Below are 14,789 nucleotides of genomic sequence, written 5' to 3' on the forward strand. Positions count from 1 at the left end.
TTTTTTTTTTTTATATATATATATATATATATATATATATATATATATATATATATATATATATTAAATAAGAATTGACGACGATAATATTAAACAGAAATCAACATGAATAAATAAAATTTAATTTGATTTTTAATAAAATATTAGAAAAAAATATTAAGTAATATTTATCATTTTTCTTAAATAATAAGGTCATTTACATACAAACCACACAATTCGTATGTATTTACAAGACCAAAATTTTTATATTTATATTTGTAATATTAATTTATATCACATAAAAAATTGATTAGAATTGAATTTCAATAATTATGGACATAACTATAAAAACTTTTTAATTAAAAATTATATCGATTAAAATAATTTTTCGATGAAGTATCAATAAATAATTTCCAAACATTAAATTTTAATTAACTTACGCATCATATAAATATTATTTGGTCAATCATACCATATTTATTTATAATTAAAATTTATAGAAAAAAAAATTATTGAAAAACCGAAAGTTGTTGAAGGTAGCGAAATGGGGATATACAGTAGTCAATAAATACTTGATTTAAGAGTGGAGCCGATCGTAGCTGCCTTTGAGCTGCCATTGTTTTATCTTTCTTCAAGGGCGCGCCACCGTCCCCCGCCGCCGGCGCTGCGACCGCCGCTGCACATCCGTCCCCTCTTCAATGTATCCCGAAGAGTCTATCTCTACCAAGGCAAGCAATCTGTCTTTTCGTTTTGTGAGGTGTCCGAAGTTGAGATGAGTCGTCGGTGTTTTCTTTGAGGTTTGATCGGGATTGATTTGGTTGAGAAACTTGCACGATTCATTCTGTTTAATGCCTGCATGATTTTTCCTTTTGAATTCCTTGAAGAGATGGAACTGGTGCTGTTCAATCTTTCTTCAGGAGTTGAGAAAGCTAGTGTTATTTTTGTGGTTATCAATTAATCTTTATTTGTTATTGTAATGTGAATTTTTTAACGAGGGGAAAAATTTCTTCTGCGGGAACTCTTGATTTTCTACAAATTAAGTATTGCTTTGCGAATTGTTTTTCTGTGTTTTGATCCATGTATTTAAGCCCTAAATAAGATCGCTTACTGTTAATTTTTGATGATTTTTGCGTTATTGGAGAGCATGAGGACGGGTAATCATGTAGCGATCAACACTGAATCGGAGCGATAACGACTATTTTTTTGTCTCTTCCGTAACACGGATTCAGAGAGTATCTCCTTATTGCACAGTGATTATTTCGGTTTTCTACCTGATAAAATTGAAGTCAAGCAAGCCTTTAATTGAAATGGAGTTTCATCATGTTCTTTTGATGTAATAGAGGCTAAATCTTTCATGCTTTGTAAATTTTGTGTTCTTGTTTATACTTAATCTACTTTCACCATTGAGAAAAAAATTTGACAGCGTCCAAACCCACATCACTTCTTCTTGAGCGTCCAGAGTTTTTTTTTTCTCAGTTGAGAATTGGAACAATATGTTTGAAGTCATCCCCTTGGTGGTGCTTCATCGCAAGCAATGGACTGTGTAATTTTGAGAACTTGCATTTGAAGACTATGGGAACAGTTTTTGCAACCATAGAGTTCTTGATTAACCTACATAACCATAATATTTATCCAACATAACATAATCTTTAGTTTTTGAAGAAATATGTCGCAGTTCGATGCTCAAATAATTGAGTTATTAGTTTTGATAGTTTCTCTAAGTTAGTTTAACTAATAGCATTTACTTATACCCATGATTCCTTATGCGTTTCCTTGTTGATCATCTTGTTGCTTTAGTTACACTAAAAAGCTATAGGCTTAGAACTTTGTAGCAATCAGCCATGACATATTCCACGTTTCATTCTAGATGCAGGGAATATATTACTAAGAATTTCGAAGCGCAAATCCTTTTTGATACAATAAACGGAAGTGTATATCTAAATGTTGATAATATGGTGTTCTTGTTTGGTCACAATTTAAAGTAGAACCCCTTGGCATTCTATCTTATTATGGAATATGGTTCTTAAAATCCTGCAAATATATTTCATCAACCAATAGTTCAATATCAATTTTCTTAATTTTTTGCATATAGTTTACTTTTATTTTGAGTTCAAACTATTAGTTGAGATTCTATTGTCAAACTAAATTGGAAATTTTTTATATGTTTTTTGGCTAATCTAGCATTAGTGTCTTTTTAGGGCTTACAATTTATTTTTCTTAGCTTGTAGAGCATAATTTTTTTTGACAATTTTCTTCAATTTTATGTTAAAGGCTCTGTTTGGCGCAGCTGCAGCTTCCCAGCTTTTTAGCTGCAGCTGCGCTGGCCCCAGAAGCCGCTCTGGAAGCTGCTGTGGGGAAGCAACTGCGAGGAAGCTGGCTGTCTGTTTGGTGCAGCTGCGTGAAACCAACTGCAGAGCAGCTGTTTCTGGAAAAATAACCATTATGCCCTTGTTTGGTAAAGCTGCTTAAAAAAATACTATAACAGTGAAATTTTTGTAACTCCATACGCAAAATTTTTTATGTAATAAATTAGTTAAACTTGAAATTGTTAATTATTTGTTAATTATGTAATAAATGTAATTTAACTTGATTAAAATATTGTAAAATGTTAACTTGCTAGATAGGTGAACATATGAAATAAAAGGCTTCTAATAAGAATGTTCTTATATTCGGTGGGACGAAAGTATTAAATATAATTTTCATTTAGGATTTAAAATATTATTAACGAACTAATTAATTTAACTAATTTTTTAAAATATCGATGAATACTTAAAATAAAGCCAATTAAAGTGATGTGTGTTCAACTTTTTTTTCCCAAATTGAAATACATTTTCATTCATAACTTTTATCCACATCAAATAAGCATAAAGAATGTCAGTAGAAGCCACTTCATATGGGGCTAGGGAAACAAAACAAGCATTGACGATTGACTTGCAAACCACATTATAAAAGTGCAACATTAATTTTTAAACCCCAAACTAGAATTTTATAAGACATAATAACAATACTTGAAAGAGAAATTCTATCCTCTCCAAACTAGAAGGTGATTGAAAGAATGCCGACATCTTTCTACCGAGTTCAAACATCTAGAAATGCTCGAAATTATTAATAAAGAAAACCACACAAATATTATTAATAGGTCTTGGAATCTAACCCGAGTATTTCTCAAAGCTCAAAATGCCAACAGAGACCCCTGTATGCGTCACTTGCAGTGATGAGATGAAGAAGATGATCTTCGGGACTTGCAAACGACGGAGAGCGCCTGGGCATAGCGAAGCAAGAGATTTTTTTCAAGCCCTTTTTCTAATCCTTCCGGCTCTGAAATGATGAAGCAAAGTAACAGGAATCGCAGGATCGCAAGAAGAACAAAAGGCGGAATCGTAGGAATTTGGGAATCGCAGGATTCACAGGAAGAACAAGGAATCGCAGGATGGCATAAATCGCAGGAATCAGGGAATCGTAGGATCGCAAGAAGAAAGGAATCGCAGGATCGCAAGCTGAACGAAAGGTGAAATCGAGGGCACCTAGGTAAAATACGGAAGAAGCTAAATGGGGCCGCGGAAGCGAAGCCGGGAAGCATGGTTGATCTCGCGGCCCGCTTTTCCCTCAGATTCGCGGCTGCCGCGAATCAAACGCCGCGCCAAACGAGTTGTTTCTGCGGCCTCCCGCCGTACCACCCAGAAAAAGCAGCGCCAAACGCACCCAAAGTCATCTGTCTACATTTTACCTATTCAAGTAAATTGGAAAATTGCTCTATTTTTATGGCTATTTTAGCATCACTTTTTTTGTAGGGTCATAGAATCATGATGCCATCCCCCTTGGATAACTTGAGCTTCTACATTTTTTTATTTTTTGGGAAAGTGAGTGCCCTCAACACAAGGGTAAGTATGATGAATCTAAATTAAATGTAAAAGTGATAAAAAATTGTAAAAGAGAATACTAATACTTATGTGGTTTGGTTTAAGTAAGATTAGGTCTATGGCCTCATAGAGATCTAATAACTCATCAAACTTTAATAAGAATATATTAAAAGCTTACAATTTATACAAAGTAGGATATGCAAACAAATATATCAATTTATCAAGTAGACAGAAAATGCAGCCACCTGCTATGAAAATGAGGGCTAGACATGAGGAAAGATTTCTAGTTACTCTTTTCATCTATCAGTTGTAGGAGTCCAAATGAGAACTATTTTTCTCTATGGCCTAGTGCTTCTTATCTTGCTAGAACAAAAAATAACACATCTTTTTTTATGAAGAAATAATGTGCACTATTAAGCAAGTTGCAAAAGATATGCTTGGAGAATCAAATGAAAAAAACACTTATGAATAAAAAATAGTTGGTGTTGAAATAATAATGTGCAATAAAAGATAATAAAAAAATAATTGGTGTTGGAATAATAATGTGCAATAAAAGATAAAAAACAAGAAGTTTTATAAAAAGTAGTTTTGACGTAAAAGTTTGGAGAATTAAAAAAAATGTAAGGTCACCCGTAGGAAGTCTAAGAGAATAATTTGCGATGCTAAAAATTCTGCTTTTAGCGACTTTATAATAAATTTGATACAAAAGAGGGTGAATAATATATGTATAAATTAGCCAAACAAAGAGATAAGTAAAGTAAATATTTAGTTCTAGTAAAGTGTATTAAAGATTAAAAATTAGAAAGTTATTTTCTTAGATGAGAATATCAACATTGGTAAGTGAGATATTTTAATAAAATTTTCAAATAAGAATGTGTATATACGATTGAATTTAATATTCTAATGTCATAAATAACAACAAAAAATTTTATTTCTATCGTTGCATTAGTAAAAAGAAAGTTGATGAGATTTTGAAGAAAATAAAATGTGAAAAAATAGTAGGACTTAATGATTCATTAGAAGTGTGAAAATGTTTAGAAGATTTATAAATTTTTTGACTTACCAAACTTTTTAATATAAATCTGAAAATAAAAAAGATGCTTGGAAAAAAAGTCTATTAGTTTATATTTTTTGAATGAAGGGGATGCACAAGAGTGTGCAAATTATAGAGGAAATAATTAGTGTGTTATACATTAAAGTTATGGGTAAGAGCAATTAAGCATAGGTTATGACATGATACAAAAGTTTCTCAAAATTAGTTTAAATTTATGGATGACAAGTTTATTATGGGAGCTATATATTTACCGAGAGGTTTTATAGAGAAGTAAAAAGAGAATAGGATTATCTATGTATGATTTTTATTCATTTAAAAAAATTACTTGTGATAATGTTTAAAAAAAAGTAATTTGGAGAGTTTTAGAAGAGAAAGATGTTGATATTGCTTATGCAATTCATTAAATATATGTATAATATAAACATTACTTGTTTTTAAATACAAGGAGGATTGACCAAGTATTTTCCTATTTCAGTTGGATTTCATCAGTGATGGGCTTTAAGCCCATATCTTTTTTTGCTTTAGTTATGGTTGTTCTCACTGGATATTTACAACAGGATGTACTTGGTGAATACATTTCGTTGATTATATCTTTCTTGTGGATAAGACTAGAGAGATTTAAGAAAAAACTTGAATTTTGGAGGTCAACTTTAGAGTCTAAAGACTTTCACATGAGTAGAACTAAAATTGAAGACTTGGAATGTAATTTTAATGGTAGTAGATCTAATGGCAAGGGGTTGTAATAATTGGTGGTCAAGTCATTAAAAGAAGTGAACGTTTCAGATATCTCAAGTTTATTGTTCAAAGTGATGATATAGATGAGGATATTATTAGTAGAATTCAAGTTCGATGGTTGAAGTCAAGGAATGCCTCGGGCATATTGTGTAATAGAAAAGTACCGCTTAAACTTAAATGAAAATTTTATAAGATGGTGGTGAGATCTGCAATGCTTTATGGCGTAGAATGTTGGGTTGTAAAAGAGAAGCCTAACATTCATTTAAGTGTTACATGAAAATTCTCAGGTAGATGATTGGGTTTACACTTAGAGACAAAATGTGAAATCAACATATCTGTGAAAGGGTTGAAGCAGCTTCGGTGACAAACAAGATTAGAGAGAATCACCTTAGATGGTTCAATCACATTGAACTTCAACCATTTGATGAGCCAATCATGAGCGTAGATGTTTTAAATTTGACTTATGTTAAGAAAGGGAGAGGTACACCTAAAAGACTTGAACAAGTTGTATACAAATGTTCTTAATTTAATAGAATTAAATAAAAACATGACACTCAATAGAACAAAATGGAGAAAAAGTATTCATGTAGCCGACCCACTTAATGGGATAAAAACTTGTTTTTGTTGTTGTATCACTTTCATATTCCTTTCTCTTTCTCGTCTCTCTTTATTGTTTCTTGTTATGGGATGCATCAACACAATGCAACTGTCTTTATATAGTGCTAAGCGTGATACGTAGTAAGTTCAAATTTAATAAAGCTCGAGTTTGAAAGCCAACATATTAGAAATGTCATGAATCAATCTTGAGTTAGATTAGCCATGGTCTTGTAAAATCAAATGCAAATTGAGTTATATAGCTACCATATTTGAATGAATCTTAACTTGGTTGCCACCACTATTGAAATGGCAAAATAAAATCTTATCCTGAACAGTCAATGAAATTTGATTCTAGACTTGACTATGTTTTTCGACACATTGGGAACTCTTAGGCTAAATTAATTGAAACTTGATGTATTACCTGTAACCATAGAAATATGAACAACCATCTTGAGCCATGCTGCACGACAAAATAATTTACTTTTAATAACCAACAAATCCATGTAGTGATACTGGCAAATAGATGCATATCTTTCGCTAGGAGCTGTTGTAGACTCTCGTATGTTTTGTCATTCCTCTCTTTGCTAGGTAGTGTATTTTTCTCATATTAAAACAAAACTTGCTTGCCACTCTAATTAGCCTTTTTCAACCATTGTATGAAAATTATGACTAAACATGGCACTTTAATCCATACTTAAGTTTGTAGTCATTGCATCTTTCTCTTTCGTCTAGTGCAACTTCACATAAAAAAGTAAAATGAGTCTTTTTCTTTTTTTAAAATACCAAGCTCGAATGAGCTGGTTGTCATCTCTAAGGCTGTCAAAAAAGCTCCTCATTTGTGAACAACTTGTGTTCAATTTGCTAAGTAGCCATGTTAGATTCTTTTGTTAAGTAGGAGAGCCATACATGAATTTTTTTCTGAGCTCGATTTATAAACCGGCCAAACACAAATAAATGGTCATTCGATTGTGTTCGGCTCATTTTGACTAGAATTAATTAAATAATAATATTATAATATGTTATGTTAATTTTTTTTTATGGATTCTAAAAAAACAAATTTAATTATTTTTTAAATCATTCGAACTAATTTCGACCCAAAAAACCAAAGAAGAATAAACACCGAACGCACTCAAACTCGGCTGATTTAAACCCCTAGTGATCACCAGCCCAATTTCTATGTTGAAATATTGGATGTTGTTTGATGTGTCCTTGTGGTCATTCATTACCCATTGTCTGAAAGATATTTGTTGGGCATGTGTTCTATGTTGATACATGTTAGATGTGCTTTAGCTTTCTCCTTGAATTCAAATAATATGGAAGTAGGGGGTGAACCTTCTGAAGAGGTTTTTTTATACGTTAATTTTGTGTTCCATTTTCTTACTACAAAAACTCACAGTAGGCTTGTTTGGCATCTTAACCACCTCTTTTGTGTTTCTCACATAGTTATGAACTTGAAGGAGGTCTTGCCTATTATGCTCATTTATCTTCTGAAATTTTCTTTGAATAATTTTGGTAGGTACCTGATGATAGAATGACTCGTGATCTTCCTTCCTTACCTTTGGAAGAAAATGGCTTTTCCAACTTGATTTCATCCTTAAATTCTGAGAGAGCAGTTCATGAATTTCTTGAAGATATACCCACTAGAGCACTTGATGAGCATCTCGTTGAATTCTCTGAGGCTCTGAGAAGTAAGATGTTTGCTTGTTTGTATTCTACATTGGCGTATTTTATTTTCAATATTGCATGTAATTATTCTCCAAGATATTTTTTTTTTCTATAAATGCAACTCTTTCAGTTTAAACTGATACAATTCTCTAATTTGTGCAAACAAGAGATTCTCGAGTTTAATATGTAGTGGATTGTGAAACTGTGTATTCAAGTTACATAAAGAGCAAGCACACCATTGTAGTTGAACTTTATTAGTTTACATTTTAAAGGAAAGCAAGTGTATAAGAGGATTTATTGCCAGCAGAGTCTCCAGTATTGGGAGCTCTTCAAGGTTATTTGGGTGCTCCACTTCAGTGAATTCTAGAATCACCACCCAAGCTTTGACCTCAAATATGCTTTGATTACTCCTGATTATGGAGCTTGCATTTGTCTTTCATTTCGCTTTATAGTCCCTAGCCTTACCTACCTTTCATTTATTTTGTTGACATTAATAACATCAAGTTCTTCCCACTCTTTTTGGATGTTGAATAAAAGAAGGATTTGCTGAGGAATGTTACTAGGAATTTGAGTTTCATCTTTATGCAGCATCAATTATTTATCCTTATCACTGTATTTCATTTTTGAGAGGAAAATTTCCAGGTTTTAATCCAAAATTTATGTTTTCTATTGTTGGCCAAACAAGCTTCTGAGATGCACACCTTACTCCGCTGAGAGTTTGGTCTCAGCAAGTTTTCTGATTGCGAAAATTCTGCATTTGCTTGGCAGGATGGCTTAATGTGCAGGCAATGCTGTGCTGAAACTACCTGCCCTTATGGGAGCAGCATCGTGCCAGCTCTGCTAAGCCAAATGAAGCATTAGTTGATAAATTTTACTTCCTTGAAATTTTTAATGTTTTCTTGAATGATGACCAGGTTTGGTACTATTGTTATAGCAAGTAGCCAGGTTTAGAAACTTTCATTGACTGAAGTTCTTGAATAGAAAATGCATCTAGGAATTTAATTATGAAAGTTATTTTGATATTTTGATCTATTTTACTTGACGCCTACCAATTGAAACCAAATTGTAATTTTTAGCTGTTGCAAAGGCATTGAGGCGGGTTGCAGAAGGAAAAGCTTCAGCACAAGCAGAGGCGGCTGTTTGGAAGCGTAAATATGAACTAGAGAGGGAGCGGAATTTTTCTCTTAAACATCAAGGTTTGCAAAAACAATCTGTGAAACATGATATGAATTTGGCTGTTTTCAGATCTTCTATGTACATCACACTTTTGTATTGGGCCATGTTTAGATTGTTTATCTAGTCTTTGCCGGTGTAGCTGCTATTATATTCAACTTACCTTATTTGGTACATGCTTCTTCTGATCCGCTTTTCTGTCTTCTTGCATGGTGACACCGACCCAGTGTTCTTAGACGATGCTGGATAACACAAAGAATGATTATGTTTGTTGTAGTATGAGAAAAGAGGGCGAGAAGATGATATCAGTGAGAAATCAGAGTCATGGTGGCTGGGCAGCAAGTTGGAACCAAAAAAAAAAAAAAAAAAAAAAGGCCAATAAGAAGGTGGGGAGAAAGGGGCCAATAAGAAGTTGGTGAGGAAGGAGGCCTTCAGATATCCTGGTGAGATCACCAACCTGATCCAATCAGGTTACAGCACACAACCTGAGAGTAATCAAATTATAGAAATACTCGGGAGAAAGAAATCTCTAATAACATAACCAAGCCAAAAAGAGCCCTTTACCAGGTTTCACATAATATCTTTTTACTAATTCCAAAATTAAAGTCTAATTAGAAGTCACATATAGTAAATAAGAGCCTACAAGTCCTGTAACAGTCAAGTTTGAAAGAAATTCCTGCTACAGGATCCCTCTTAGGATAGAAGTCTGTCCAAGTTTGACTCCCGTAATTGCAGGATTTTGGATCCCCTGCTCCTGCGTCATTCTCTTGAGATAGGAGGGGCTTGGCCTTTGCCCCCAAAAGCATTTATATCCTTGAAGTACGATGATAAATCAACCTAAAATAGGTGGTGACTTGTCGATTGTCTAGTGGACTGGTTGTAATGAAATTCAGCCCGAGGAAGAATCAAGTCTCGCTGCAAGATATTCTTTCTTACAAAGCGTCTGAGGAGAGTTACCAACATTTGATTTATTATTTTCGTCCATCCAACTGTCGAGGGGTGCAAAATGGAACTCTAACTCGACACCTAGCTTACCCCATAAAGTCATCCAAAAGTGGCTCATGAATTTCACATTCTGATCTGAAGTAATGGTTTTGACGTCCACCATGAAAGCATGCAATCCCTTTGAAATATAAAGTTGCAATATGAGAGGCATCCATCTACTCATGGCAAGTATGTCATCTTAGAGTATCGATCTATCACAGTCATATTAGAGTTCCTATTTCATTGTTTTTGAGGCAATCCTATTGTGGGCTCCAAAAATTCGAGCCCATGAGGGCTTTGGGTTTGGTATTCCGGGTCAAATTTTTATAAGACAAATTGAATTGTAGATAAGACACGATCTAGAGATTCCACTCTCATTTTGCGAGAATTTTTTGATCTAGAGTTTGAGGTTTCCCATAGGCACAAGGGCCTATGATTAATTATTTCTTTTGATAACAAGAGAACACTTTTGAAGGTTAGCCGTTAAGCATTTAATATTAACATATAGTAGCAACAGACTTGAATTTTATGTTATAAATTTTATCATCTTGAGCTTAAAACAAATGATGGAGAAATAATGACAAATCCGATTAAGATCTCATGGTACCATCATCACGATTATCATCAGGGTCTTTGATCTACTAGCAAAGGAGGTACTCGACCCAATATGGTAAAATGAGCCTTCTTATTAGGTGGTTGCCACCGAATGACACTATATATTACAGTCACGACCGCAGTCAATATATTCACCGACGACTTTCTACCCTTTAAGTTATAATTCATAAAGATCATTTGATTGACACAAAACTTTCTATCAGGTAAGGTTAACTTAAATTTGTCCCCTTAGATAAATATCCATCCAATATCTATAAGGGTGATGTTCTTACTGGAGTGAGATTTCTTTTAGTATGAATATCTGGCATGAGATTTCTTTGAGCATGAGATTTCTTTGAGTATGATGTTCTTACTGGCATGATATGAAGTTTGTTTCAAAAAGAATATTCAAAAATCTAAAATCATGCATAACTGACCCATTTATATAAATGTTCTTAAACATACTCATGTTGAGAATATCCAAACTTTCACTCGTACAAGTCTTAAAATACTCTCATGGATCTCAAAGTGCTGCATTTGATTTGTGAAATCATCTTGAAATTTGTATACATCGTATTCATTTATAATTTAAAATATTTGCAAAAATTATTATGATCTTGTATTATACAATTTTATTTGGGGCTTTAAGAAGAATCGCCTTCTGTTTGTTAGCGATTATATTGTGAATTCGGTGGAAAAATTGACATATGAACTCTTCATTTTAGCATTTAAAAAATGGCTTTATGTCTTAAGCTTAACCCAATTTATGATATTTCAAATGTAAGTCAAGCTTAACCCACAAATATATTAAGTCATTTTTGCATATTTAAAAATTCCATATTTGATTTATTTATCTAGCTTAAGAGCCTAAATTCAAAATATTTTTAAATCTGGGAGCCTAAATTCAAAATAATTTTCAAGCCTAAGAGTCTAAATTTGAATTATTTTTCAAATTTTCACTGCCTAATTTCAAATATTTTTTTGCAAAGCTAAAAAAAAAAAAACTAAACTAAAATATTATTGGTTTAATATTTCAATTGTCATTCAATGAATTTTAACTAAATCATTATACGTCCAAAAAGTAAACTATTATTTTTGCCTGTAACCCAGTGCGACTGAATTTATCGTTGTAAATTCAGTCAGTAAATTATTCAACCTCAATTTATCCTGCTAGATATCCGATTGAAAAGTTTAAATTGAGTTATTCTTGTAGTATATGTTTGTGGATCTTGATTGTGTTGATTAATTATTCACTTAGAGCCCTAAGTTTCACCGTTCAAGCTTGACAATAAGTTAGGGAGTGTTCCCCCTATTTTGTGTTTTGGGGAGCTGCCCACTAAAAATTTTATTTCATATACCATGCGCTGCAACTCCAAGATGCAGTGCCTCAATGCTTGGAACAGGAGCGCTCGCGCTCTAATGCCCCAATGGAGTGTCATAATGGCCAGTCCAGGTTCAAAAACCCAAGAGCACGATATTGCATACCTGAAATTCAGTGTCTATTAGAGCGCCGCAACACCATATCGTGGTGCCTCGGCGCCAGTAACCGGTTTCAAGTAGTTCGATGCTTTAAATTTCAACTTTGCTACTTGATCTGCGTGCAAAGAGGTGTTGGATCTTGAAGTTCTTCCGTGTGAGGAAGAACAAATGAGTGTTCTTGAGTTCCAATGTGTATAGAGGCTTGAGTGTGGCGCAATTTGTACAATTCTCCACATTTTTCATAGTGGATTTCTTAGTGTGATGTGACTCAGTGTTTTTTTTTTCATTTTCGGGATTTTCACGTTAAATCTTAGCATTTTTTGTGCATTTTAATTCTAATTTTTGTTTCAGATCTCTCGAATCAGTTTTTTGCATCTACTTCCCAACAAATTTTGAGTAGTAATTTAATTATTTTTATTCACCTTGACATAGCCTCCTTTTGTGAATATTCTCTTGTTCTGAAGCAATTATATTTTGATTGGAGCTTGTGGAATAGTAGGAGTTTAGGGTAAGGTATGGATTAGAGGTTTTATCCCATATTACTATAGTACGAGTGCGAGTGAAGCGGCGCCTTGGTGCCAACTTTTAAAGTACTTAAAACAACATAAGCAAGATCATTGATTAATCTAATCAGGAAATTTACTTATATTCCTTTGTAATAAGGTTTTTATGTAATCAAGCTTGGTTCTACTGTTAGACTTGGGCCCAAAGCAAGGCCTGTTCAACAATGGAGTGGTATAAGAAGAAAGCATTTTCATAAAGAAGAGGGGAAAAAACGAGTGCTTCCATGTTGATTTTCATATAAAAATATTCAATTTTCAGATAGCTTATGGTTTTAAATTATGTTGTCTGGTATCATCTAATAAAAGCTCATGGCTCAATTTAATTACAGCTGAAGCAACTAAAACGTGCCATAATGGTTCTAGAGATGATAAGTCAGAAAACCTGAGGAATAAATCACTGGTGCATGATCTTTTGCCAGAAAAAAGCGAACAGTGTTGTGGGAAAGATGGGATCTGCTCTCATGAAGTTCTTCGAGATGGAGCATTGGATGCCAATTCCAACATGGCACGCCGGATGGTTACAAGAAAGGTATGTTGAACACAAATTTATTACTTATCATGGGTTATTCTTTTAGTTCGTGTCCAACAAATTGAAAAAAAATAACAACATTTCTTCTCTGCTTGCTTATCCATTTTCTGCTAAATATATTATACCAATTTTAAATTATATTACCTCATTTTTTATTTTGGCATTTTGCTTTTTTTAGTAGTAAAAATAAGTATGACCAACTTTTGAGACTGATATTGTTCTAGGGTTCTTAGAAGGTATTTGAGAAGCGAATTTTGCGGGGAGGTGATTGTGGAATAACGAGGGAAAGAAATGTAGGACTTCGACGGTGTTTGGAGGGGGAGATGAGATAAAACCTGCTGTTGAACAGCAATTGGGGATGAGTTCGGCGGCTGTTTGAATTGACAACAACGGCCGAACGACGGAATGATGAAGTGCATATGTCGAGGAGGATCCACCACTTGTTCCTGGGCAAGCTATAAACATACAACTTGTAATAGGTGGATAAAACACTCTCAAGAGTATAAATCAGAGAAAAAGTATCTCAACTCCAAGAAATAAACACAACTGATAACTCAAACAGTCCAAAACACATGTATAAAAGCCCCCTATTAGAAAATACCCAATTGTAAAATAGGAAAATTGGAAAGAACAAGAAATAAACGAAACAAAAACTGAAAAATTGCTGAAAAAAATAAATATCTAAAAAGACACCCAGCCTTCTTATTTCCGTGATTGCAGAAGCTGCATATTGCAGCTTGCGGTATCGAGGGAAATTTCGACGTCCCTCATCACTTTACCCGGGTAGAAGAGGCTTCACCCATGTTTTCAAAAACACCCGAATCTCATTGTTGTATAGAACTTCCCACACCTAAGATGATTTCCAGCACTGTGGTTCACTCTTTATGTCTGACCATCTATCGTGAGTGCCCTGTTGAATTGAATTGGAATTTAACACTCAACTTACTTCATAGGGCCTTCCAATAATTTCTAAAAAACTTCTCATTTTTGTATGAAATGATGATATGTTGGATTTCTCTCACTTGCGACAACCTAGTGATATCGAAGTTAACCCAAAAACTCAACAAGGGAAGGAAATTTTATTATGCTAAACAACAAGATAACAATAAATGCATTTAAACAAAAAGAAAATACAACATGACACAAATATCCCGTCAGGGTGAGGCAGAACAACATATGGAACAGTGGGCGGGGTGGCTTGAGAAAAGTGATGGCAAACTGTAATGGTGTAGAGAGGGTGGAAGGAGCAATGGAACGACTCAGGGAGGTCGTGATTGTGAGCAAGAGAGGTGCAGGAAGGGTGACAACAATAAGGAAATTGCAGGAGTGATGGCGATAACAATAGAACAGTGCAAGGAGGAGCTGAAACAACAAGGGGTATGTGTAGGAAGGGCGCAACAAGCAGGCAAGGAAAAATGGAAGGGAATATGCAAAGATAATCACCACCTTGGAGCACTATACTGCCGCCGCACCACCTGTCATTAGTTACAACCGTAGCAAAGGAAAAGACGCTGACGAAGCAAAAGACTCATGCAAAAACTAAATCTTATTCAAAGAAAATTATATATATATATATA

The 14,789-nt window shown here is 33.9% G+C and overlaps 1 protein-coding gene across 4 annotated transcripts in view; it reads left to right on the plus strand.

Moving 5' to 3' along the window:
- The first annotated feature begins 558 nt into the window (after positions 1 to 558).
- Positions 559 to 14,789, plus strand: part of LOC110028317 (putative NAD kinase 3) — a 70,885-nt gene continuing 56,654 nt past the window's right edge. For 3 of the 4 annotated variants that reach the window (XM_020730114.1, XM_020730113.1, XM_020730115.1), the window contains exons 1-4: positions 560 to 707; positions 7,742 to 7,913; positions 8,967 to 9,086; positions 13,013 to 13,212. In XM_020730114.1, the coding sequence (XP_020585773.1) occupies positions 678 to 707; positions 7,742 to 7,913; positions 8,967 to 9,086; positions 13,013 to 13,212 (522 nt within the window). In that variant the 5' untranslated portion in view covers positions 560 to 677. Of the gene's footprint in view, positions 708 to 7,741; positions 7,914 to 8,966; positions 9,087 to 13,012; positions 13,213 to 14,789 lie in introns of all 4 variants that reach the window. The other variant, XM_020730116.1, reaches the window with a different exon arrangement.

This window comes from Phalaenopsis equestris, unplaced genomic scaffold (genome assembly GCF_001263595.1).
Source record: "Phalaenopsis equestris unplaced genomic scaffold, ASM126359v1 Scaffold000511, whole genome shotgun sequence".
Taxonomy (NCBI): domain Eukaryota; kingdom Viridiplantae; phylum Streptophyta; class Magnoliopsida; order Asparagales; family Orchidaceae; genus Phalaenopsis; species Phalaenopsis equestris.